The sequence below is a fragment of the Nothobranchius furzeri genome, chromosome 6 (genome assembly GCF_043380555.1).
Source record: "Nothobranchius furzeri strain GRZ-AD chromosome 6, NfurGRZ-RIMD1, whole genome shotgun sequence".
In the NCBI taxonomy this organism is placed as follows: Eukaryota; Metazoa; Chordata; class Actinopteri; order Cyprinodontiformes; family Nothobranchiidae; genus Nothobranchius; species Nothobranchius furzeri.
In genome coordinates, this window is record NC_091746.1 from 26,221,632 (window position 1) to 26,247,060 (window position 25,429).

The 25,429-nt window shown below is 46.2% G+C and overlaps 1 protein-coding gene across 5 annotated transcripts in view; it reads left to right on the top strand.

Moving 5' to 3' along the window:
- krt222 (keratin 222) overlaps positions 1-25,429 on the top strand; it is a 51,191-nt gene that overhangs the window by 17,528 nt on the left and 8,234 nt on the right. For 3 of the 5 annotated variants that reach the window (XM_054743914.2, XM_054743913.2, XM_070552072.1), the window contains exons 2-7: positions 5,387-5,483; positions 5,688-5,891; positions 13,692-13,774; positions 14,572-14,725; positions 18,803-19,078; positions 21,469-21,594. In XM_054743914.2, the coding sequence (XP_054599889.2) occupies positions 5,387-5,483; positions 5,688-5,891; positions 13,692-13,774; positions 14,572-14,725; positions 18,803-19,078; positions 21,469-21,594 (940 nt within the window). Of the gene's footprint in view, positions 1-5,386; positions 5,484-5,656; positions 5,892-13,691; positions 13,775-14,571; positions 14,726-18,802; positions 19,079-21,468; positions 21,595-25,429 lie in introns of all 5 variants that reach the window. The other 2 variants (XM_015971667.3, XM_070552071.1) reach the window with 1 other exon arrangement.

Below are 25,429 nucleotides of genomic sequence, written 5' to 3' on the forward strand. Positions count from 1 at the left end.
CTGTACAGAGCCATTGAGGTTTTCCTGAGGAAAGAAAGAAGGATGGATTTTATTTTCTAATGAGCAGGAGAGGAGGAGATCCATGCTGGACATTTATGTTGGTGAGTAGAAACATTTTATTAGTATTTTTTTATGTATTGTCATTTTATTTTGTTAATAATTAATAAATGGTAACGAAATAAAATGGCAAAATGAAATTATTCTGTGTTCTGTTTCTATGCAATTTATATTGTGTATAACGTGGTGTGTGCAGCTGCGCCAACATGTTCGATTGTTTCGCGGTACAATTTTCTCCAAAACAAATGCAAATAATGGGTTTGCTTTACTTATTTATTTTATTGTCTCATCTCTTAAACCTGTCTTTCATTTCTGAGATTTGACGGTATCCGTGGTCAGCTTCCTACTCTCAACTGGGAATGCGAGTTTGATTTTAAAGACCCTGGAAATTATGTGTCTTGACCAGCCACTGGTGTGTGTGTGTGTGTGTGTGTGTGTGTGTGTGTGTGTGTGTGTGTGTGTGTGTGCGCGCGTGTGTGTGTGTGTGTGTGTGTGTGTGTGTGTGTGAGGTTTCTCCAGCTGTGATGTCCTATTGATGGTATTTTAAGGTGTATTAAATTAGATTGGACTGAATAGGAAATCACTGAAGGCCCAGGGGTGGAACGCACCGCCCGCCACTGATAGGTACACTTCCACTGTGAGAGACAGGATGTGAAAAATAATCCATGAATTCACATGGCAGGATTTTTAAAGAATTTATTTGTAAATCAGGGTGGAAAATAAGTATTTGGTCACTTCAAACAAGGAAAATCTTTGGCTCTCACAGACCTGTAACGTCTTCTTTAAGAAGCTTTTCTGTCCTCCACTCGTTACCTGTATTAATGGCACCTGTTTGAACTCATTATCTGTATAAAAGACACCTGTCCACAGCCTCAAACAGTCAGACTCCAAACTCCATTATGGACAAGACCAAAGAGCTTTCGAAGGACTTCAGGAAAAGAATTGTAGACCTGCACCAGACTGGGAAGAGTGAATCTACAATAGGCAAGCAGCTTGGTGTGAAAAAATCAACTGTGGGAGCAATTATCAGAAAATGGAAGACATACAAGACCACTGATAATCTCCCTTGATCTGGGGCTCCACGCAAGTTCTCATCCCGTGGGGTCAAAATGATCGTGAGAACGGTGAGCAAGCACCCCAGAACCACACGGGGGGACCTGGTGAATGACCTGCAGAGAGCTGGGACCACAGTAACAAAGGTCACCATCAGTAAAACACTACAACGGCAGGGAATCAAATCCTGCAGTGCCAGACGTGTTCCGCTGCTGAAGCCAGTGCATGTCCAGGCCCGTCTGAAGTTTGCCAGAGAGCACATGGATGATACAGCAGAGGATTGGGAGAATGTCATGTGGTCAGATGAAACCAAAGTAGAACTTTTTGGTATAAACTCAACTCGTCGTGTTTGGAGGAAGAAGAATACTGAGTTGCATCCCAAGAACACCATACCTACTGTGAAGCATGGGGGTGGGAACATCATGCTTTGGGGCTGTTTTTCTGCTAAGGGGACAGGACGACTGATCCATGTTAAGGACAGAATGAATGGGGCCATGTATCATGAGATTCTGAGCCAAAACCTCCTTCCATCAGTGAGAGCTTTGAAGATGAAACGTGGCTGGGTCTTCCAACACGACAATGATCCCAAACACACCGCCCGGGCAACATAGGAGTGGCTCCGTAAGAAGCATTTGAAAGTCCTGCAGTGGCCTAGCCAGTCTCCAGACCTCAACCCCATAGAAAATCTGTGGAGGGAGTTGAAAGTCCGTGTTGCTCGGCGACAGCCCCAAAACATCACTGCTCTCGAGAAGATCTGCATGGAGGAATTGGCCAAAATACCAGCTATTGTGAGTGCAAACCTGGTAAAGACCTATAGTAATCTTTTGACCTCTGTTATTGCCAACAAAGGTTATGCTACAAAGTATTGAGTTGAATTTTTGTTATTGACCAAATACTTATTTTCCACCCTATTTACAAATAAATTCTTTAAAAATCCTGCCATGTGAATTCATGGATTTTTGTTCACATTCTGCCTTCCACAGTTGAAGTGTACCAATGATGAAAATTACTGACCTCTGTCATCATTTTAAGTGGGAGAACTTGCACAATCGGTGGCTGACTAAATACTTTTTTGCCCCACTGTAATAGAGCAGTGGGCCAAGGACTGAGCCTTGAGGAACACCACAACCATCGCTGGAGTGTTGAGTTAACATGACTCTGCTGACTGAGGTCATGAGGAGGTTGTTCGTAACTTTCACTTCTGAAATTTCTGTGCTTTAAATTTAGGATGGAAGAAATCCAAACACATTATAGGTCTCTGATTTTCCCTTCAGTCATAAATAATCTAGAACAGTGGTTGCCAAGCTGGGGTCCATGACCCCTGAAGCGGGTCCCAATAATTTTGTCTATGCTGATGTTGTGAGATTACCCAGATTATATTAGTAAAAATTACATTTATAAGATCCAAACTCTAAGAGCTACAACTCTGTGTGTCTGTGTTAAGTTTGTAATTATTCACTTTCCATTGTGTGCGTGTTGGTAGGAGTTGGGGTTGGGAGGCCCTGGCTTGTCTTGGACACAGGAAACAGGGTCCTCATAAAAAAAGGTTGAGATCCACAGATCTAGAAGATCCAGCCTGTTAACAGCAGGTATGGAAAATTAACAAATGACAATAATTTGCGTTCAAAAGCCTAAAACTCTAACAGCAGCTGCATCTTCTCAGTGACTGATTGGATAATTATACAGGTCCTTCTCAAAAAATTAGCATATTGTGATAAAGTTCATTATTGTATGTGATGTACTGATAAACATTAGACTTTCATATATATTAGATTCATTCCACACAACTGAAGTAGTTGAAGCCTTTTATTGTTTCTAATATTGATGATTTTTGGCATACAGCTCATGAAAACCCAAAATTCCTCTAAAAAAATTAGCATATTTCATCCGACCAATAAGAGAAAAGTGTTTTTAATACAAAAAAAGTCAGCCTTCAAGTAATTATGTTCAGTTATGCACTCAATACTTGGTCGGGAATCCTTTTGCAGGAATGACTGCTTCAATGCGGTGTGGCATGGAGGCAATCAGCCTGTGGCACTGCTGAGGTGTTATGGAGGCACAGGATGCTTCGATAGCGGCCTTAAGCTCATCCAGAGTGTTGGGTCTTGCGTCTCTCAACTTTCTCTTCACAATATCCCACAGATCCTCTACGGGGTTCAGGTCAGGAGAGTTGTCTGGCCAACTGAGCACAGTAATACCATGGTCAGTAAACCATTTACCAGTGGTTTTGGCACTGTGAACAGGCGCCAGGTCATGCTGAAAAATGAAATCTTCATCTTCATAAAGCTTTTCAGCAGATGGAAGCACGAAGTGCTCCAAAATCTCCTGATAGCTAGCTGCATTGACCCTGCCCTTGATAAAACACAGTGGACCAACACCAGCAGCTGACATGGCACCCCAGACCATCACTGACTGTGGGTACTTGACACTGGACTTCAGGCATTTTGGCATTTCCCTCTGCCCAGTCTTCCTCCAGACTCTGGCCCCTTGATTTCCATATGACATGCAAAATTTGCTTCAATTCGAAAAAAGTACTTTGGACCGCTGAGCAACAGTCCAGTGCTGCTTCTCTGTAGCCCAGGTCAGGCGCTTCTGCCGCTGTTTCTGGTTCAAAAGTAGCTTGACCTGGGGAATGCGGCACCTGTAGCCCATTTCCTGCACATGCCTGTACAAGGTGGCTTTACTCCAGACTCAGTCCACTGCTTCCGCTGGTCTCCCAAGGTCTGGAATTGGTCCTTCTCTACATTTTCCTCAGGGTCCGGTCACCTCTTCTCATTGTGCAGCGTTTTCTGCCACACTTTTTCCTTCCCACTGAGGTGCCTTGATGCAGCCCTCTGGGAACAGCCTGTTAGTTCAGAAATTTCTTTCTGTGGCTTACCCTCTTGCTTGAGGGTGTCATTGATGGCCTTCTGGACAGCAGTCAGGTCGGCAGTCTTACCCATGATTGTGGTTTTGAGTAATGAACCAGACTGGGAGTTTTTAAAAGTCTCAGGAATCTTTTGCAGGTGTTTAGAGTTAATTAGTTGATTCAGATGATTAGGTTAATAGCTCGTTTAGAGAACCTTTTCATGATATGCTAATTTTTTTAGATAGGATTTTTGGGTTTTCATGAGCTGTATGCCACAAACATCAATATTAGAAACAATAAAAGGCTTGAACTACTTCAGTTGTGTGGAATGAATCTAATATATATGAAAGTCCAATGTTTATCAGTACATTACAGACAATAATGAACTTTATCACAGTATGCTAATTTTTTGAGAAGGACCTGTATAATCTAATGAAGCACATGAATCAAGAGTAGCTTTTTTAAAGGCAAAGAGACCCTAAATGCCCACAGAGTCACACGCTGGATTGAACAGAGTCGGTGATGATCCTCAGGTGAGCTGTTTTAGCCACAGTCCGCCATGCAAACTTCACTGGTTTATAGATGCTTACAGACAGTCATAAAAAACCTGGTTTGCATTAAAACAAACTTAACTTTTGCATCTCAACAAGCTGGTTTTGGACTTTCTCATCCGGTTTCAGTGGTTCTAGTCTCACAAAGACATGCAGGTTTTCTCTCTCAGTGAAATTTAGGCCATTTGTCAAAGTTCATAGCTTAACTTCGGCAACAAATGAGGCCACAGTGTGCATGTTGGGTGTTCTTTAGCATAAAATACCAGACACACATATCTGAAGGGTTCTGTTAATCCTGGGGATCTGACTTACCTGTTCACTATGGCGGCTTTTATGTGTAAACATAAAAACACGAACACATGAGGCGAGCCTTTAAAATCCCAGGGCTCTGGTTGTTGAGGCGTATCTCGCTGCGTCGATGAAACCACGTCGAGTTATTTCTAAAAAGGCAACTTTGACCCAGACAGAAAAGTATTTTATTCCAGATTGAGCAACGGAGTGAGTCACGGTGTCTGTGGGACATATCGATCATGAAATACGGTGTGATCTCTCTTCACACACACACACACACACACACACACACACACACACACACACACACACACACACACACACACACACACACACACACACACACACACACACACACACACACACACACACACACACACACACACACACACACACAAAGCATTCACTGATCCTGGATCAGAGAGCACAAGGGGCCCCAGAGTGATAATGATGTAAGCAGCCGTGTCCGGTGTTTACACCACAGCTCTCCTCTCTCCCACGGGCTTTCTGTGTGGGGGGGGGCTGATCCTGAATCAGTGATCCTGTCTGTTGTGTCTCATGTCTCTTCTGCCGCTGACGACCACAGGAGGAAGCGGAAAGAAGCGAGCAGCTCTCTGGAGGAATGTGCCAGGGCCGTGGGGAGTGGTGACCAAACCGACTCGCTGAGGGCCACGTCGCTTCAGGTGAGTGGGTAAACATTTACCCCGTGAACGCCTTTGTCAGCATGTGATTTAAGTAGCTGGCAGATTGTTTGCTGAGAAAGTTGTAACCTCACATTACTGTGCACGCCTCCATGCCTCGGCCGCTGCCCACTGCGTCATCTGACCCTGCGTGAACGTTTCTGCTGCGTTTGCAGGACTGTAAACACTCGGTTTGCGCTCTCCCAGGTCTTCATGGACCTGCTGCAGGACTCCAGTCACACCATGTGGGGCCTGAACGTCCGATTGAAGGACTTCATGGAGCAGGTGAGCCGGCTGCAGGAGGCCAACCGCCAGCTGGAGGCCCAGATAGCCGACTGGGGTGCCAGGATCAGCTCGCGCGGTCACAACTGGACCCAGCAGGAGCAGATCGCCAAGGAGCTCCGTTCTCAGGTCAGATCCTTTAGATGATTACTGGAAATCACCTTTTCAGCTGCTTTGACCATGATAAAGATCAGATTTATGCATTAGGAGCCGTGCGCGTGTGTGTTTGCATGAGATTAAACTTAAAACACAGCTTATTGTGCTATCCCTGTGGCACAGAAAGTCATGTGAATGTTCTCATACGGGCCACCTAAAGTGCAAATTAAAGGCTTAAAGCTTTGTGCTTGATGGTGTAATGAGTTAATTTACATGTTATTTAATTAGCCATAAGACATAAGATTCCATAGTAAATATGAAATCAATCTTATGGATCTGTGGGTACTGTTTAACCAGAAGATTGGAACTTTTTATTGCGGGGATTAGATAACAGCTTCGTATTCACTCAGAGACAACAGAAGAGAGTCAAGTTTAAAGATTTATTACTAAACAAATTAAAACTAGACTTTAACACTAAATGTAAGGTGTAACTAAGGTGGATGAGACGGAGAATGGTGTAATGTTGAATCTTGTTCAGAACCAGCAAATCCAAAGAAGCGATTAGTTCTGGTGGGAATGAAGGCGATGTCTTCGTGTTAAGCTTTGGTTAGGAGATTCATAAACACATTCGACACCATTCCGTCGGCCTACGTACCCTTGTGGAAGTCCCCGTTAGATCAGGAATGTCGAGGTCCAGCTGGACCCTCTCTGGAACCGAAGCCGGTAGGAAAAGCAGCGGTTGCCGACCAGACCAGTCTTTGAGATACTTCCGGGTCACGACTGTTTATCGGCATCTAGCAAAACCCAAAACTGGGTCGTGATGGTTCAGCTTTTATTCTGAAAGGAACCGTTGCAGCAGGTGGAACAGCAACAGATTTTATCCAGCTTGTCGTTGGTTCTTTTGGCTGAAGAGGAAAGTTTCGGATTGGCCACTCCGACACTTCTCTAGAACGCTTTGAACTGGCGTTAGAGATGACGTGGGCATAGTTTTATACTTTGGATGTTTTGGTTTATGGTCAAATGAAAAGATGACAGATTTACCAAGCAGCACCAAAACCACGCCTCCGTCAAATCTGGTAGATTCTGATTGGATCAGTAAAAGCAATGTGTCGTCTCTTAACGCTACGTGAGATCAGTCCTAGTGGAAACATTTAAAGTCATATTACTTATTATATTCTATAGGATTATAATAAAGTAATTACTATTTAGATTTCACAAATTGGTCACATCTTATTATTGACTAACTCTGTTTTATTAGCTTTATTAAAATAGAGTTCTTTGATTAATTAAAAGAAAATAGTTCATTCTTCATTCTTCTGTTGAGCTGAAATGAAGCAGTTTAGAGCGAATGCATGAGACCTTGAGACCATATCTCATGCAGACTAGTTCTGTGTCAGAGGAGAGGGGGCAAATGACTTTTGGTGGAAAACAGTCATTTTATTCTGTTACAATGGTATTTTTATTTAAAATATCATCTTCTGGCAATAAATGACAGTAAAGCACCAGAAACAGGACTGAGGCTGTAATGTGATGATCAACCTCATATTTGTATTTGAGACCAGATCACAGTGACAGAAACTTTCAACACTTTGGTGTAAGATGTAATAATCTGAAAGGTGAGAATGAAATCTTCATCAAAGAAGCGTTCTGAGAGGAACTGAAGCACCTGGTGTGTCATCAGGTCTGGACTGAAGCCAGATGCAATCACGCTGATTGTCACACACCTTGGAAAGAAAACAAAACACTTTGAGGGCCTTTTAACTCAAACATAAACCGCGGCAGCGATCTCACGTGGCTCCGCTTCACGTCCTCACCCCTGATCCACGAGCATCGTTTCAAGGTCTGTTTCGACGACGTTTCCATAGAAACCCTGTTCGGTTCTTTGTCTGCTGATCCTGGGAGTGCTTCCATGTCAACACGCAGGATTCATTCGGTTTATTCTCTTTTTATTTTCTGTTCGCTCTTGAAGAGGACTCAACAGCCTGTAAGGCACAGCGGAGGGATTACTCGCCTTTCAGAGGGTGCGCTAACGCCCTCATAAGAGAGAGACGGTGTGTTCAGTAAAGTCTGGGAATTTTCAATATTGTGTTTGGCTCTCCTTCAATCTGGGCGTTTTGCATTCAGAGAGCATGAAAAGGTTTTAAAAATCAGAGCGAGACACTTTTCAACGTTTCTTTGATTATTATTTTTATCAGAATTTGGTTTTTGATCTTTTTTATTGTCATAAGTATTTTTAAGTAAAAAATAATGCATGGAAATCGAGGAGCCTCTGAAATGTTTTGGTTTATTGGTTTAGGTGCAGATCTGGTTTTAACCCAGTTTTCCCAAAGTTTAAAAAACCTAACAAAAGTTTGGACTTTAAAGGAGCAACATGTACGAGAGACAAAGAGCAGCCCGAAGACCTCTTATGATGAATTATATAAGTGCGAACCGTGTTCCCTCGCCCGGACGTGGGTCACCGGGGCCCCCCTCTGGAGCCAGGCCTGGAGGTGGGGCACGTTGACGAGTGCCTGGTGGCCGGGCTTTCACCCATGGAGCCCGGCCGGTCACAGCCCGAAGAGGAAACGTGGGTCCCACTTCCCATGAGCTCACCACTCGTGGGAGGGGCCAAAGGGGTCAGGTGCAGTGTGTGATGGATGGTAGTCGAGGGCGGGGACCTTGGCGGTCTGATCCTCGGCTACAGAAGCTGGCTCTTGGAACATGGAATGTCACCTCTCTGGTGGGGAAGGAGCCTGAGTTGGTGTGTGAGGCTGAGAGGTTCCGACTAGATATAGTCGGACTCACTTCAACGCATGGCTCTGGCTCTGGGACCAGTTTCCTTGAGAAGGGTTGGACTTTCTACCACTCTGGAGTTGCTCCCACTGAGAGGCGCCGAGCAGGGGTGGGCACACTAGTTGCCCCCCATCTTGGTGCCTGTACGTTGGAGTTTACCCCAGTGAATGAGAGGGTAGCCTCCCTCCACCTACGTGTGGGGGGTCGGGTTCTGACTGTGGTCTGTGCTTATGCACCAAACTACAGTTCAGACTACCCACCCTTTTTGGAGACCTTGGAGGGGGTGCTGGAAAGTGCTCCTTATGGTGACTCCCTTGTTCTGCTGGGGGACTTTAACGCTCACGTGGGCAACAACAGTGAGACCTGGGGAGGTGTGGTTGGGAGGAACGGCCCCCTGATCTGAACTCGAGTGGTGTTTTGTTATTGGACTTCTGTGCCAGTCATGGATTGTCCATAATGAACACCATGTTCAGACATAAAGGGGTCCATATGTGCTCTTGGCACCAGGATACCTTAGGCCGCAGCTCAATGATCGACTTTGTTGTTGTTTTGTCTGACCTGCGGCCGCATGTCTTGGACACTCGGGTGAAGAGAGGGGCGGAGCTGTCAACTGACCACCACCTGGTGGTGAGTTGGCTCAGATGGTGGGGGAGGATGACGGTCAGACCAGGCAGGCCCAAATGTATCGCAAGGGTCTGCTGGGAAAATCTGGCAGAGTCTCCTGTCAGAAGGAGCTTCAATTCCCACCTCCGACAGAACTTCCAAAATGTTCTGGAGGTGGCGGGGGACATGGAGTCTGAATGGACCCTGTTACGTGCCTCCATTGTTGAGGCGGCCGACCGGAGCTGTGGTCGCAGGATCGTCAGTGCCTGTCATGGTGGCAACCCCCGAACCTGCGGGTGGACACCGGCGGTTAGGGATGCTGTCAAGCTTAAGAAAGAGTCCTGTCAGGTCTTTTTGGCCTGTGGGACTCCAGAGGCAGCTGACAGGTACCGGCAGTCCAAGCGGAACGTGGTTCGGGTGGTCACCAAGGCAAAAACCCGGGCATGGGAGGAGTTTGGTGAGACCATGGAGCAAGGCTTTCGTACGGCTTCGAGGGGATTCTGGTCCACCATCCGGTGCCTCGGGGGGGGGGGGGGGGGGGGGGGGGGGTTGTGCGCTACCAACACTATCTATAGTGGGAATGGTGTGCTGCTGACCTCTACTCAGGACTTTGTGGATCGGTGGGCAGAATACTTGGAAGACCTCCTCAATCCCACCAACACGTCTTCCAGTGAGGAAGCAGAGTGTGGGGACTTCGGGTTGGCCTCTCAAATCTCTGGTGCTGAGGTCACTGAGGTGGTTAAAAAGCTCCTCTGTGGCAACGCTCCAGGGGTGGATGAGATCCGCCCGGAGTTCCTCTGGATGCTGTGGGGCTGTGTTGGCTGATGCAGCTCTGCAATATCGCGTGGACATCGGGGGCAGTCTTACTGGACTGGCAGACCGGGGTGGTGGTCCCCTTATTTAAAAAGGGGGCCTGCAGGGTGTGTTCCATCTACAGGGGGATCACACTCCTGAGCCTTCCTGGTATGGTCTATTCAGGGGTTCTGGAGAGGAGGGTCCGTCGGATTGTTGAACCTCAGATTCAGGTGGAGCAATGCGGTTTTCGTCCTGGCCGTGGAACACCGGACCAGCTCTATACCCTCAGGGGGATCCTGGAGGGTTTATGGGAATTAGCCCAACCAGTCTACATGTGTTTTGTGGATTTGGAGAAGGTGTTTGACCACGTCCCTCGGGGGGCCCTGTGTAGGGTACTCCAGGAGTATGGGGTACCAGACCCTCTGATACGGGTTGTTAGGTCCCTGTATGGCCGGTGCCAGAGCTTGGTCCGCATTGCCAGCAGTAAGTTGGGCTCGTTCCCAGTGAGAGTTGGACTCCGCCAAGGCTGCCCTTTGTCACTGATTCTGTTCATAACCTTCATGGACAGGATTTCTAGGAGCAGCCAAGGTGTGAAGGGCATCCGTTTTGGTGGCCTTAGGATCAGGTCTCTGCTTTTTGCAGATGATGTGGTCCTGTTGGCTTCATCAGAACGTGATCTTCAGCTTTCGCTGGAGCGGTTCGCAGCCGAGTGTGAAGCAGCTGGGATGAGAATCAGCTCCTCTAAATCGGTTTTCTCCATTTACAAACACCAAGTGGAACGTAGTTACCGTTTACAGCCTGTGATGTTGCTGAGTTAACGCTGCAGTAATTCAACACAAATATGTAAATAAAGCAGATATGACAACGTATGCAACATCTTGCTCTCTATGACTCGTCTTTTCCTGTCATCTAGCATCTTCTGGCGCTGATCCATTACAGGCAGCAGCCATGAAACTCGCAGAACGGGAGTGAGAGAGTAACTTTTTGTTTGGATAGACTTCAGTAACCAAATTGGACCACATGATGTAATTCCTACATCATTCTTCCATATTACATATTTACAGTGGAGTTTGGGTTATTTTGACATTATCTCAACATGTTTTAAATAAAGAATAAAAACTTTATACAGATGTTTTTTGTGTTTTTTTTTTTTTTTTGTCTTTTGCAGTTATTGCTTCCATCGTTGCTCCGATGTGGAGTTTTGAAAGCAAAACCAGGAGGTGATTTTCCATGCTAGCCTGGCCTGCCAGATTCATCCTGTTTAATTCTACACAGGAAACCAGTCTGGTTACTCACAGGCAGAGAGGCACATGAGGGGCGGGGCTAGCCAGGCTTTTAGCTCTTCTTCTTCTGGTTATAAAGACGTGTTCAACAGAGGAAACTCCACTTCAGACGCTGTCTTTGTTGTCTAACAGAAACTGAGCGTTATGGTGTGTGACGTACACCGCTCAGTGCTGATTGGCTCGGTTAGAATTCTCAGGGGGTGGGGTTATTTGAATAGGAGAGTTCTCAGGCCCGTGATTGCCATAAGGAAGCATGAGGCTGGCTGGTCTATGGGGTTAGACCCGTGCCAAAACGGTCCACATCGCGCGCGTGTGAACGGGACTCGCGAGTGAAAATATACATGGCGAGAGGTCATTTGTGCACTGAGAGGGAGCAAGGATGTGCACAAGTGACAAACCTGCGTGCGTGCGTTGCCAACGAGCACACGGCAGAGGAAAACGTGCGCGCGGCAGCCTCTCTGCGCGCTCGCTTTCTGACTCCGCTCGCTCGGCTGTTAAGGGGTTTTGGCACTCTGGAGGCGTGGCCTGTGGCAGATCTTCTCTGTCCTCTGATTGGTTAGTTTTGCCCGCACTTTACCCTCTACCTCATTGGCCCATTGGCTTCCTGTCGGACCAAAATGATGGCAGCTATATAAAAAAATCTGATATTCAGTACTTTTTGTCATAGCTCAGCTGGTAGAGTGGGTGACTCTCCCCCCGGAGGATCCAGGTTCGAGTCCGGGCAAGGAAAATAGAGTAGGTGTTATGCTATTTTTTCCTAATTCCTTTGATATTATTTTACAGTTGTGACCGTTCAACTGTCATTAAATGTCCGAATGTTTGCTGGGCAGTGTTTTAAAAAGTGCACATAAGCTAGATGGTTTTAACCATATAAAATTATATTTTTTTGTTATACTGGAAAAATACATACTGAAATAAAACCACTGATTGAAAACTTTATGACTGTGGTTGTACAATATATGAGTCACTAATACACTGCAAAGGCCCTTAGAGTGGGGCTTCCAGAGAGAGAGAGAGAATTTGTATTCTGTCAAAGTTGTAATATTACTTCAGCCACTCTTGAGAGGAGACCCCAGGTAAAAATAAACTTGTGGGTGTAGGTATGTTCAAGTTTAAAAAGTTCTTGCCTCATTAATGAATTGGTTTTTTTTTCAGCATTTAATTGACAAACTATCCTTTCAAATAATTAATTGATGAGTTACATAATTGTCCATTTAGAATTGTTGAATGGACTGAGTCAAGTTTGGTGCACTTTATATATTTCAAAACATGTTTTTTTTATTTTAATGATGCATATAAATAATTTAAATGTTAATTTAATGAAAAATTTCTATTTTTTCATTACCTCACCCTTGTTTTGACAAAAACGGGACCTTGCTGGATAATATCACGGAGAAACTATTTGTTCACAGTACATGGCTCAGTGAGGATCTGTATACCAAAGGAGGAGATACTCAGAAATCTGTCTGCAGATTGTTACAACCCAGACTGGAAGTGGTGGGCTGTAATAAGAAAGGAGACCAAACAGAGGAGTGGGGGGTTCAACAACTGATTTATTTAACCAAAGTAAGGATTTACTAAAGCAAGTTAGTGAACAGAAAATGGCCAGTGAGGACTGTCCACCACACAGCAGAGACCCAGTGAAAGCAGAAAAACAGTAGGCTTTGTAGGCAGCACCACACCCTGAGCCCAGGTGCCTCCAAGGCTGCTTAACGAGCTGCCTACAACAGAAGAAAAACCTTCGACATCTTGTTTTCTCCTGGCTGAGCTTCTGGCTGAGCTAAAAGGCACGGAGAAAGGTACAAAATATGACCAATCAGAGGACAGAGAAGATCTGCCACAGGCCACGCCTCCAGAGTGCCAAAACCCCTTACAGCCGAGCGAGCGGAGTCAGAAAGCGAGCGCGCAGAGAGGCTGCCGCGCGCGCACGTTTTCCTCTGCCGTGTGCTCGTTGGCAACGCGCGCACGCAGGTTTGTCACTTGTGCACATCCTTATGCGCTCACAGGCACAGTTTGCTCCCTCTCAGTGCACAAATGACCACTCGCCATGTATATTTTCACTCGCGAGTCCCGTTCACACGCGCGATGTGGACCCATGCACGCAGAATCTGCGTGCACGGGTTTTGGCACGGGTCTAACCCCATACTGGCCAGGCTATTTTCTTGTAGGTTTCCTTAGGAGGAGCTTTGGAAGGATCAAGTGTCAGGGAGTGAGGGATGGATGGATGGATGGATGGATGGATGGAGGGAGGGAGGGATAGATGGATGGATGGATAGAGGGATGGATAGAGGGATGGATGGATGGATGGATAGAGGGATAGAGGGATAGATGGAGGGATGGATGGATCTGCACATTGAACCTGTTCTTGTGTTTTTGTCAGATCTGTGAACTTCTGATGGAGAACGCCCAGCTAGCCTTACAGTCCAACAACATGAAGTCCAGAGCTGCTGAGATCCAAACCAGGTCAGCGGTGACGTTCCTCTTTTTCCAAGTTGGGAATAAACATCAAGAATGATCTGAAATATTTAATGTGCTGGAGGTCATTCAGGTAGAGGAGTGATGCTCTGACACGCCTGGTTCAGGGGTTCAGTTACCACCTTGTCAGGTCATGATGCTCAACAGAAACCAGGTTCAGATCAGGTGTGTCGAAGCAGAAATAAGTCTAGAACCTGCAGGACAGGGTCCTCCACGACCAGCATTGGGCTCCGCTGAGATGAGGCGTCACATTTGAAGAGGGTTGCAGGTGAACTGAAAGATGATGTTAACGTCTGAAGGACTATTTCCTGTTTTCACCCTGCTGTCGTGCTTCTTCAGCCCCTTGTAACTGAACTCGGATCAGTTCCCGCTCCCGTCAGGCGAGGCTTTGTGCTGCGTCATCACTCTCACTCATGCGTTGAATAGAGTGACACCGGGCACGCCCAGCGCTGTCGGCCGTTAACTCATGAAGGACGGCAGCAGCTCCTTGTTCTTTTCATAGCCCCTCCCCCCAACCGTCTGGTTCTGTTCACATCACGATAAGGATGATGATCAGATGAAGTCCTGTTCGGTTATTTTGGCACCAAGCTCCGGAACAAACTGCAGCCAAACTGGCTTATTCAGCTGAAGCCACAGCTGACTGAGCCTCGTTTAACGCTCTGGGATTTTGTCAGCTTCCTAATTAGTCTAACTGATTCTGGATCTGTTGCATCACAACTAAATGCATGTAGCATCAGTTCATCTCGTACTACTGGGCTTGACCTCTGGTCATTTAAATCTTCTAGGTGTGAGATGGAGGAGAGGAACACCAGACGTCTGGAGCAGCAAGTTGCTCAGCTCCGGGAGGCAAAGCGGAGGGCGGACGTGCGCGGCGTGACGCTGCAGGATGAGTGTCACCGCGCCATGACACAGCTGCATCACATGGACCAGGAGTTTCAGGCAAGGGCGCCCCCAAGAAAACTGCTGCCCCCCCCCCAGGAAAAGCTAGTGTTGACAAATAATATTAATGTTCAGTCTAACCAAATATTGATCTTGTTTATTCAAGACATAATTGTAAAACAAAATAAAAATATTATAATTACTGAGTAAAGAAATAATCAGAATTATTAAAAATTCACACGTTTCTGCTGCTCACCATTATAAAAAAGTTTTTATCTCCATAGTTTTTGTGTGAACACAACAGGCGAATTAACCTAAAAAAATGCATTTTTAAATGTAATTTGGGATAACATTTTAAATAACTGAAATGTCTTTTCCAAAATGGTTGTTTAAGTTAAATGTTTTGGATACGAACTTTATTTTTAATAAAAACAAATAAAGGAGCAATGCAGCACATCGCCACAGGCTAAACTCTCCCAGAGTTACCACAAGCACCAATTTGGTGTGCCACCCCAAAAATGACTTTGGCCCCATCTGGCCACCCCTATCAACATTTTCTGGAGGCGCCCCTGGTTTCAGGTCACTGCTTCACTCACATTTCCTGCTTCTTTGTTGCAGAATCATTTACCAGCATTTAATTTATTATGAAGCAATTTCCTGGCCTGCTGCGGCTCTGAAACCCACCAGCTCTACATCTGAATAAAGAACAAGGCCGTATTTTTGACCTTTTTAACCAAAAGTTAGCATCTTAACCCTCTGGAGGCAGGCGTTGCAGATTAGCAACGTTAAAACCTACCTACCTGGTTACTCCACACACGTATCTCACAAGCATTTTTTAACTCAGTAGTACCCCCGAAGGATTTAGTTGTTCGTCCTTTTATCAAAACTTATTTTGAGCCTGCGGGGGTTAACAGCTCCTAGCAGCTGGTTTACTTTGAGGTCTGCTTCTTACTTCGATACAAATGTCAAATAAACACCTAAAGCCCCCCCAATCCTTCTTTCCTCATCACATCATTACTAGATAAACTTTCGCTATTCTAAAGTATCGGACTTTCAAGACCAGTCGGTCTGCTTTTTGTGGTTTTCAGGAAGATTTTTCTTTTTTGGCAACTTAAGAGAGGAAGGAGGTCGGCCAATGTGTCCGACAATTTTCGGTAAGTCTGCAAACTCTGTTAAATAACTGATTACCTGCAGGCACTCACAGCTAAAACTTGAAGAATGAAGTGAGAGTGACACTCTGTGGTGAAATCTGGGTACTGCGCTCCATGTTTCCAAACAAATTCCGTTTGTGAGTTTCATGGCTGTTGCCAGCCACGGATCAGCACCGGAAGATTCTAGATGACATGTCAGGTTGCCCAGACGTCCCGCATTTTCATTACTTTTCACACGCCTGCAAATTGAGACTCTGTCCCGCATTACTGACAGTCTCACGTTTTGAGTTTCAGTCTTCCATAAAATGTGTGAAGAAAGCTGCCCGTTGCTGTCAGTCAAGCTAGGAGGCGGAACTTTAACGCAGGTCCAGAGCCCCCGACGCGTTCACCAGAACCACCAAAACAGAAGCGTCAGTGAGCACGGACGATGGATGAGCGCGGTAGACTCGTGGGACTCTGACAGAGTCTTTCTTGTTTCTCAGAATCATTTTTTTCGTGTCACGGCGCGGAGTCCGATATGAAACTGAGCAGAAAATTACACAAACGTGTCGGTCAGAAGCAGGTTTCCCAGTGACTAGACAGGTTCATGCTAAAGAGGTGCTGGGGTTGTGTTGTTTCACATGCAGACAAGCTAACCCCTTTTAAAGCACAGTAAAGGAATAATGAGAGGATTAAGTAGAAGCCTTCGTTACTGAATCTGAGTATTCAGGACAAAAGTAACTGGAAGGAACTCAGTAACTAGATCAGGTCAGATTATTTTCAGAGATTAAAGTCAGTGATGTTCTTTTCTGTCCCCCAAATATCTAATGTAGGAGATTTGTTCATTTTAGAAAACATTTTGTTCCTAAATTAAAGAGCAAGTCACCCCCTACCAGATTATTACTCCACTCCCACTTCCTGTTTGAAAAATGCAACAAATGCTGTTGCCTAGCAGACTGAGAGGGCGGAGCCGCTAACAAATACACACACGGGCTCACAACGACATTGTGACATCATATGGTACCAGCTAACGTTCTAGGGTACCTCTTAGCCAATAGCGATGGCAGATTTAAATTCAAATGCAGTGCAGAGTTTTTACCTGACAACGGCACAACACTGACAGTTTTAGGCAGAAAATTTAAATGTAACTAAAGTTCAAAACTATTGACGACAAGTGTCTGTAGCACGATTAGACACGCATTTATATAGTTTATCAGAAAAAAATTGTTGATTTGGGGGTGACTTGCTCTTTAAGAAGAAAAACATTAGGAAAAAAAATGGATGTTTTTTCATCGGGATGTTGATTCCAGTGGAAAATCTAAATGGTCCGTATTTGTATAGTGCCTTCTCAGGGTCCTACAACCCCCCAAGGCGCTTTACAACACATCCACACGCTGGTGATGATGAGCACAGCTGCCCTGAGGCGCACTGACAGAGGCGAGGCCTGCCAAACACAGGCGCCGCCGGTCCCTCCGACCACCACCAGCAGGCAAAGCGGGTTAAGTGTCTTGCCCAAGGGCACAACAGCAGCATTCTCTGGTTGGAGCCGGTATCGAACCTGCAGCCCTCCTATTACCGGACAACCCGCTCTATCTCCTGAGCTTCTGCTCATTTTCTAAAATGAGTTGATAGTTTAAAAGCGCTTTAGCTAAAGCTGGTCAGAGCTGCTGAGCTGAGTGAAGCGGAGGAAACGGTGAAGCAAGCTTCAAGCTTTTGCCGCTTGCTTCTTCAAGTTTAATTCAAATAGAATCTACGGTGCATGAAATATGTGAAGATAATAATAATTTTGTGTATATTTAAAAGTGATGTTGGAGCTAAATGTTGGAACAGATTTTTTTTACTTGATCTCGTTGCGTCGGAGTTTCACGTCGTCCCACATCGACTAGTCTCTCTCCCACATTTGGCGAGTTGGAATCTGGTCACCCTTCCTCACCCACAGAAAGCTGATGAGTAGATAAATATATTTACCCATAATATTGAGTTGTTTGTAGCTTGAGGTATTTTTAGAGCTGGCTCTTTGCTTCTAATTCATCGTTAGCATTGTTAGCTCAGTATTAGCCTTCTTCACCCGATTTTAGAGCAAAACAAAAGTCCTTTTACTTTCCTTTGCTTAACGCCGATGCTCTGTGAGCTGGTGCCAAATTACAAATGCTCTGCAACCAGGAAGTATGGAGGTGGGACAGGTTGAAAACAAACACTGAGTCCCTCTTTGGCCTTTTTAAAATGAATAAAACAGACCAACCCCCCACGCCCCCCCACCCCCACCTTGCCGGCTCAGAAGGAAACCTGTTGATGAAGAAAACCTTCCTGCCGACATGACTGAGACATTAGACTGTTTTGTGATTATTTCACTGTAAAATGTTGACGTTTTGCACTCCTACCTGTGTGGAAGCAAAGCTAACTCAGCTGATGTGTTAGCCGTGGAGCCGCGCTGTGAGCGTTACGGTCAGGATTTCACTTTCCTGAGAAAACGCTTCTGACTGGATGGCTGCGTGACCTTGTCCTGGTTTAGCTGGTTTAAAGACAGCTAATTGCATGAGATGATGCTAGACGTGTAATTATGAGAATGGTTATTGTGATGTGAGGTGAATGATAAGTTTCAGCGGTAACAGTCCTGTAATGATTGGGTGTGTTTGTTGCTCTGGAACTGCAGCATCTTCTGGTTCCTCCTGTCCGTCACCCCGACCTCCTCCACCTCTCCTCCCTCCATCCCTCTGATTCCTGCTGACTAATACTCCCCTTCCTCCCTGCTTTCAGGGTCCTTTCCTGCTCACACACATATCAGCACACGTGAATTTGAGTCTCCATCTCTTTTCTTGCCTCCGCATTGCGTGGTCCGTCCATCTCACACTCACACACACATTCACACTCCTCTATATCTGTTACAGGTTCCTTTTGTCTCACTGGCATCGCTTTCATCTCCACGTCTTGTTATTTTTTTTTCTCCATTTGCATCCTCCTCCCTCCCTCTCTCCCTCCTTTCCTCCCTCTGGTTGGCTGTTTGCAGGCAGCCCGGGTTCTGCAGCTGCAGCGGGCCGAGTCTTGCGATGCTCTGTTAGCCGCATCAGCAGGAGGAGGGGAGGAGGAGGATGGCACAGGGATGGAGCTCACCCAGCTCTTCGACCGAATCAGAGCGCAGTGCGACCAGAGCAGACCTCAGGGCCCGGTCGAGAGGCTCCCAGGACCGAGAGCGGGCTCAGACCCAGCCCCCGGCTCTGCTGGGCCTGACTGGTCCGGAGGTGCAGCAGCAGCTTCCAGAACACTCAGAGGAGCTCTTAATGAGGTATGCATCCTCTCCCACGTCCTCATCCATGTCTTGATTTTCTCTGCATAATGTTCTGGCTCTGAGCCACTCAGACACGCCCTCAGGACAAACTCACAGACCTGAGCATCTACGATGAGAGGTTGTAGGTTTAAATCCTTCCGTCTGTTAATCTGAGGGTTTGTTCCCAGCCTCTATTAATCTCAGAGATCAACTTCATTAAACATTTAATCCACAGCATGAACCTGTTTATTCTCCAGAAGCTGTATGCAGGTTTATCGTTTGTGTTGGGAGAAGCTCGGCTTTGGGTTCACGGTTCTGGTGTTTCTACCTCAGCAGCACGTCCGATAAAGTGCCTCCACCAGAGTTGCAGCGGTAAATCAGAGCAGCTCTTATTAAACGCTGTTGTTTACAGCAGAGCTGCCCTGTGTGGCTGTTACACAATCCTGCAGTCCAAACCCGGACCGTCACGACGGGAGGTCGGGTATTTTTAGACTAAGATGCTGATAAATGTTCGAGGTTTGGCACGCGGTGGTCCTACAAACGGATCAGTTCCTCTAAATCTGAGACCGTGGTCTTGATTCGGAAAAGGGTAGAATGCCTTCTCCGGGTCGGGGATGAGGTCTTGCCCCAGGTGGAGGAGTTTAAGGATCTCGGGGTCTTGTTCATGAGTGAGGGAAACCTGGAGCGTGAGATCGATAGGCGGATTGGTGCTGCATCTGCAGGGATGCGGGCGTTGTACCGGTCTGTCGTGGTGAAGAGAGATCTGAGTCAGAAGGCGAAGCTCTCGATTTACCGGTCGATCTACATTCCTACCCTCATCTATGGCCACGAGCTTTGGGTAGTGACCGAAAGAACGAGATACAAGCGGCCGAAATGAGTTTTCTCCGCAGGGTGGCTGGGCTCTCCCTTAGAGATAGGGTGAGAAGCTCGGCCATTCGGGAGGGGCTCGGAGTAGACCCGCTGCTCCTCCACATGGAGAGGAGCCAGTTGAGGTGGCTCGGGCATCTGGTCAGGATGCCTCCTGGATGCCTCCCTAGTGAGGAATCCGGGCACGTCCAATCCAGAAGGAGACCTAAAGGAAGACCCAGGACACGTTGGAGGGACTATGTCTCTCGGCTGGCCAGGTCGCCTTGGGATTCCCCCGGAGAAGCTGGCCCAAGTGGCTGGGCAGAGGGAAGTCTGGGCCAGGGGCGTGTCCAGGAAATGGCCCAGGGTATCACATGCCCCCTCCCCTCCCCGCTGAGTTTTGTTGAAACTGACTCCAAAAGGCTCGGGGTTTTAAACCCCACAGCGGTAGGTGGCAGCGTGCCTCTTTAACTTTGATTTCCGGCCCCGGGCAACAGAACACTTCTGTTTTACTATTATTGTTAAGTAGTTTTCACATTTATATTCATACACTGTAGTGTAAAGCACTTTGGAGTCCTCTGATTCTCATTTATCATAAATATTATTTAGCGTCCCCGGACCCTAATCCTCACAAAACAGGCCAGAGAAGAAAAACAGAGGAATTCTGAAGAGCTGTTGATCAGGACCTCTTTGGGAATAAATAACAGCGTTAACCATCATCAGGCTGCTCCAGTTCAGTCGTGGGGGAGGGGCTGTTTCATCCCATCAGTCAAATTTATGTTTGAATGTTTTTCGAGCTTCTGGGATCTGATTGTTCACAGGAAATAATCACATTCAAACGACTTTATCACGCTCATCCTAAACAAACACAAGTCAAATCCAGGTTCGTCAGAAACAACACGCAGATCGTCGCTGAACCAGAAGCTCCAACGGGCACTCATTTGGAGAGAGTCGTGTGTAAACTTGTTTTGGTGAGATTCTCGTCCAATCAGAGAGCAGAAACAGAGAAAAAACCTGAAACAACCCAAGTCTCCTTTCAGTTTTCACCAACAACATGTTATCATAACTGCTGCTTCGCTGCATCGAAAGGTGGGTGTAGACACGCCCAACAGCTGTACACACACACACACACACACACACACACACACACACACACACACACACACGCTCACACACACACACACACACACACACACACACACACACACACACACACACACACACACACACACACACACACACACACACACACACATGCTCACACACACACACACACACACACACACACACACACACACACACACACACACACTCACACACAACCTGGCCCAACCTGGAATCAGCAGAACCAACATCACCGCTCGCTGCCTCTTCTCCTCTCAGGCTGAGAGCCAGAAGGAAGCGAGACACAAAAATAAATAACACCCGCACACGGGGCGTCACTTTGTTTACCTGAAGTTTTATCTTACATAAAACTCCAACAGGAGATGTGGGTTTGTTCTGGAGGAAACCTGAGTTTGACTGTTTCTGGAGTAACATCTGGACCTCCTCTCCTCGCGCAGGAAGAGGCAGCGTGGGCGCAGGTGAGCCTCGGCGGTGCAGCCCTGAGGGAGGCGCGGGCCGAGCTGGCGGAGGCCAGGAAGCAGTGGCGCTGCCTGCAGGTGGAGATGGAGACGCTCCACGCCTTGGTGAGAAAACACCACTTCTCACCCCACCCAGGTCTGACAACGATAACTCGTCTTCAGAGCAGGAGAAACATGTCTCCTGTTGACTTAGAGGTGGAGATACGATCATCCGTCTGACAAGGAAGAGCACACAACCATCTCTGCTGGTTCTGCACCATTAGCTGTGGAAACCTTTCAGTCCTGATAATAATTTTCACAAAGCAAACAACAGATTTTTACTTTTCATTTTTGCTGCTGCTGTTAAAAAAAAAAGCTAAATCAGTAAAACTGTAGAGTTGCTGCTGGAAGTTAAATCGATCCCCGGTAACGTCGCCTCCCGAGAGGAGCCGACCGGATCTGAGCTAAAAGAACAAGATCAAAAGTCCTGAGGTGGAAAAAAGTCCAGAAATAACAAATAAAGAAAGAAAAACGTAAAGGCAAAACTAACTAGCTAAACCGAACAATGACAACCAGTGGCGGTTTTACCATTAGGCATAGGTCAGCGGCCACCTGGGGCCCCCTTATGTTGGGGGGCCCCCTAGCTCTGACTGCTGGCACCCCTCTGTTAATGCCACAATGGACTATTCCTTTAAGGCGCCGATGCACAAACAGGAAGTAGTTGGTAGTCATTCCACTCCAATCCAGTTGGTGGCGGTAATGCACCAAATTGTTGTTTACCACGTGTCATAAGACCACAAATAAGAAGAAGAAAAAGAAGAGAGGCAGTAGCGTTCGTAACAAACTCGAAGCGGTAGTCAAAACATTTAGCATGAAATAGAGTTATCCTTGTGGCTCCAATGAGAACGAAGCAGCATGCTTCAAACAAGCTTTTATTTTCACTTCCAAAAGTGACGTCGTTATACTACGTAAACATCAAAAGGAAGCAGAAAGGAAAGACAATGGAAAATGTTTAAAGGGATAAAAACATAGACCAAAATGGAAAATAGAAAAAAAAAAAGCAAAAGCACAGGAGCACTGACAGGAAGAAGAAATATTGAAGGCACTGAAAGGGAGGGAAAGACAGGAAAAAAGAGGAGGACTAATAAAAAGTGAAAATAACTCGTGTCAGAAGAGGGGAGAGTTTCGCAAATCCAGCTAAAGATAAGATTGTCGAAAATTTTGTGTAAGGGGGCCCCATGTCTGTGTTCGCCTTGGGCCCCCAAATTGCTAAAACTGCCACTGATGAGAGGAACCGGAAATCAAAATAAGCAGAATTCGTAGCAAAAGTACATAAAACATAAAAGTTTAGATGCAAAATGTAGGAAAATGTTTCACAACTAAAACTGAGACTCAGAAAAAAGGATAAAGTCATCATCTCTTCTTCTTCCGGCTCTTGGAGAGTACAGACGCTTTTTTTCCTCCTCTCCTCCCTGTCTTATCCCTCTCTTTGTCTGTCTCTGGGTGTACGGCTGCTTCTGCATTTTTTCTGGAAAACTGGAAACTGAAATTATAAAAAATGGACCTGGTCAGTTGGTCTCTCAACGTGATTGACAAAATTTTTTCAACGATGACAACGGGAGAAGGGGATCCCGGGTGCCCCTCTGGGACAGATCCAGCTGGGCATATCATGGACTCCTGGAAACAGTGGAACCTGATCTGCCTATCTCAACTGTCTGTAGAGAATTCTGAAGACGTCTAGATATTCGTGGTGTTGGTGTCAGGTTTCCTGCTTTTTGGCCTGGGAGGTTACCCGGCTTACCGGAAAATTAAACTGTCCAGGAATATTGACTCTTTCCCGGAGCTCAGAGATAGATTGCACCGCGCTGTGAATGCGCAGACTCATATAATTGTCGAGATGAGTCGTAAGCTTGGAACTTTGGCTGAGATTCATGCGTTGGCACAAAAGATGGATGCCGTCAAGGAGCGACTTGACGAATCAGCACGGATTGGGATAGATTAATTTTAGGGATGCACCGATGGATCGGCATTTGATCGTAATCGGCCGATAGCGCCCCTATCGGTTTTGATCGGAATTTTCAAAATAGATCAAAGCAAACCGATCAGGTAGGGTTGTCACGGTAACCAGTGTAGCGCTAAACCCCGGTAAAAAAAAAAAAAAAGTTGACAATAATAACCGTCTTGTTTTTAAAAAACTATATTATCTTGGTGGGTTTACCGTGGCTGCGGTGTAGGCGCGGTGACCCTTACCAGCCACCGTGTCATCTGCAGAAGTTGCCGGCGGCACATACACGCTTTGTTTACAACAAAACTTTCTTGATGCTAAAGCTGAAATAATGGTCAAAGGAGGAGACGGCAGCGCTCAGGAGGACATTTATTATCCCTCAAAGAAGACAAAGTCGGAAGTACGGGCATATTTTAGATATTTGAAGAATGCCGAGGGAGTTTATAGAAGACGGGCGGCTATCCTGTTTGCAGCACGAGCCGAAAAAGTGTCTGTGAAAGGCAGCAACGCTTCAAATCTCATGACACATCTGCGTGACCATCACCCACAACTCTACAGTCAACGCAAGGCAAGTTAACGTTAGCGTTTTAGCTAAAATGCGTGATCCGAAGATTTGGGTTGAGGGAGAATGCAATGAGTCGCTATATCAAGCAGCCGCAGCGCCGCTACCTGCATATAAACCGTGTCGCGGACACCCCCATGTTGAAATGACGCTATGCATTACGGGGCTCCCAGGGGCAGATAAGAGCTGGTCTCTCTCCGAGAATAATTATGAATTTAACAATGATTACTGCCTGATGACATTTTCCCACATCTGCAAAGCTCACTGGTAAGGACACAAACCGAGGACAATATTTTCCTGAAATACGGATTGCTCAAGTAAGGGTAAAAAAAAAAGTATCTGATTAGAAGGCTACTTGAGTACTGAGTATCATCTGATCTAATATTTTTAAATGATGACATCAAACAGACATAAAATACGAAGTTATGGGCAAATATTGGTATTTTAAAGACTAAAGGGGAAAAATGTAAACAAATAAACAACATAATTACAAAATAACACATTTTAGGCAAAATTTAGACACAAACTGTGGACAATATTTCCTGACATACAGGGTTTATTTAATTGTGTGAAAATGTAGCACGTTTAAAAAAAATACCGCGATAATACCGAAAACCGTGGTAATTTTGGTCACAATAACCGTGAGGTTAAATTTTCACACCGTGACAACCCTAATACAGACCATTTTAGATTAGGTTACATTTCCTTTATTCCCAGATTATGTAGTTTGTAGCACTCATTATAATGTTGTAGAAAATTTCTGGCCTATCCACGTGATCGGTATCGGTGATCGGTATCGGTGATCAGCATTCTTTGATATCGGTATCGGTGATCGGCAGCAAAAAACCTGATCGGTGCATCCCTAATTAATTTACGCCGTTATTGGATTCAGAGGGGTTGAGGACCAACGGAACTTTAAGACAGAGAGGAAATTATCTCTGTCTGGCCCCAAAACAAGTTCTTATCTGAATCTGGTGCCCTTGAGCCTGTGGGGCTGAAATGCAACCCCCCCCCCAACAAATGTGGAATGCTGCCGTCGCCCTGGCAACTCTGTCTCCCTATCCCAGCCTGGGCGGGACTGTGACCGGTGAAAGCTGCTGAATCGTTCCAGGAGTCACTGTGCTCTCTAAACCCAACTACCTCCCTCCCCTGTCCAATCGGAGTTGACGAGCGCTGCTTATCGCGGCTGCATGCACTGATGTGTGGAGAGTCCCCAACCCTACCTCCCCACCTAGTGGACACTTATGTTGTGTAATGTCTGCAGTCTGTTGCATTTCTGTCTGAGGTGTTTTTTGCATAACAAAGCTGCCCTCCCTGTGGAGGGTAACTTTGAAGTGCCTTTTTTTCCTCCACCTGAACCAATCCTCATATAAACCCTCTGATCTCTATTAAGG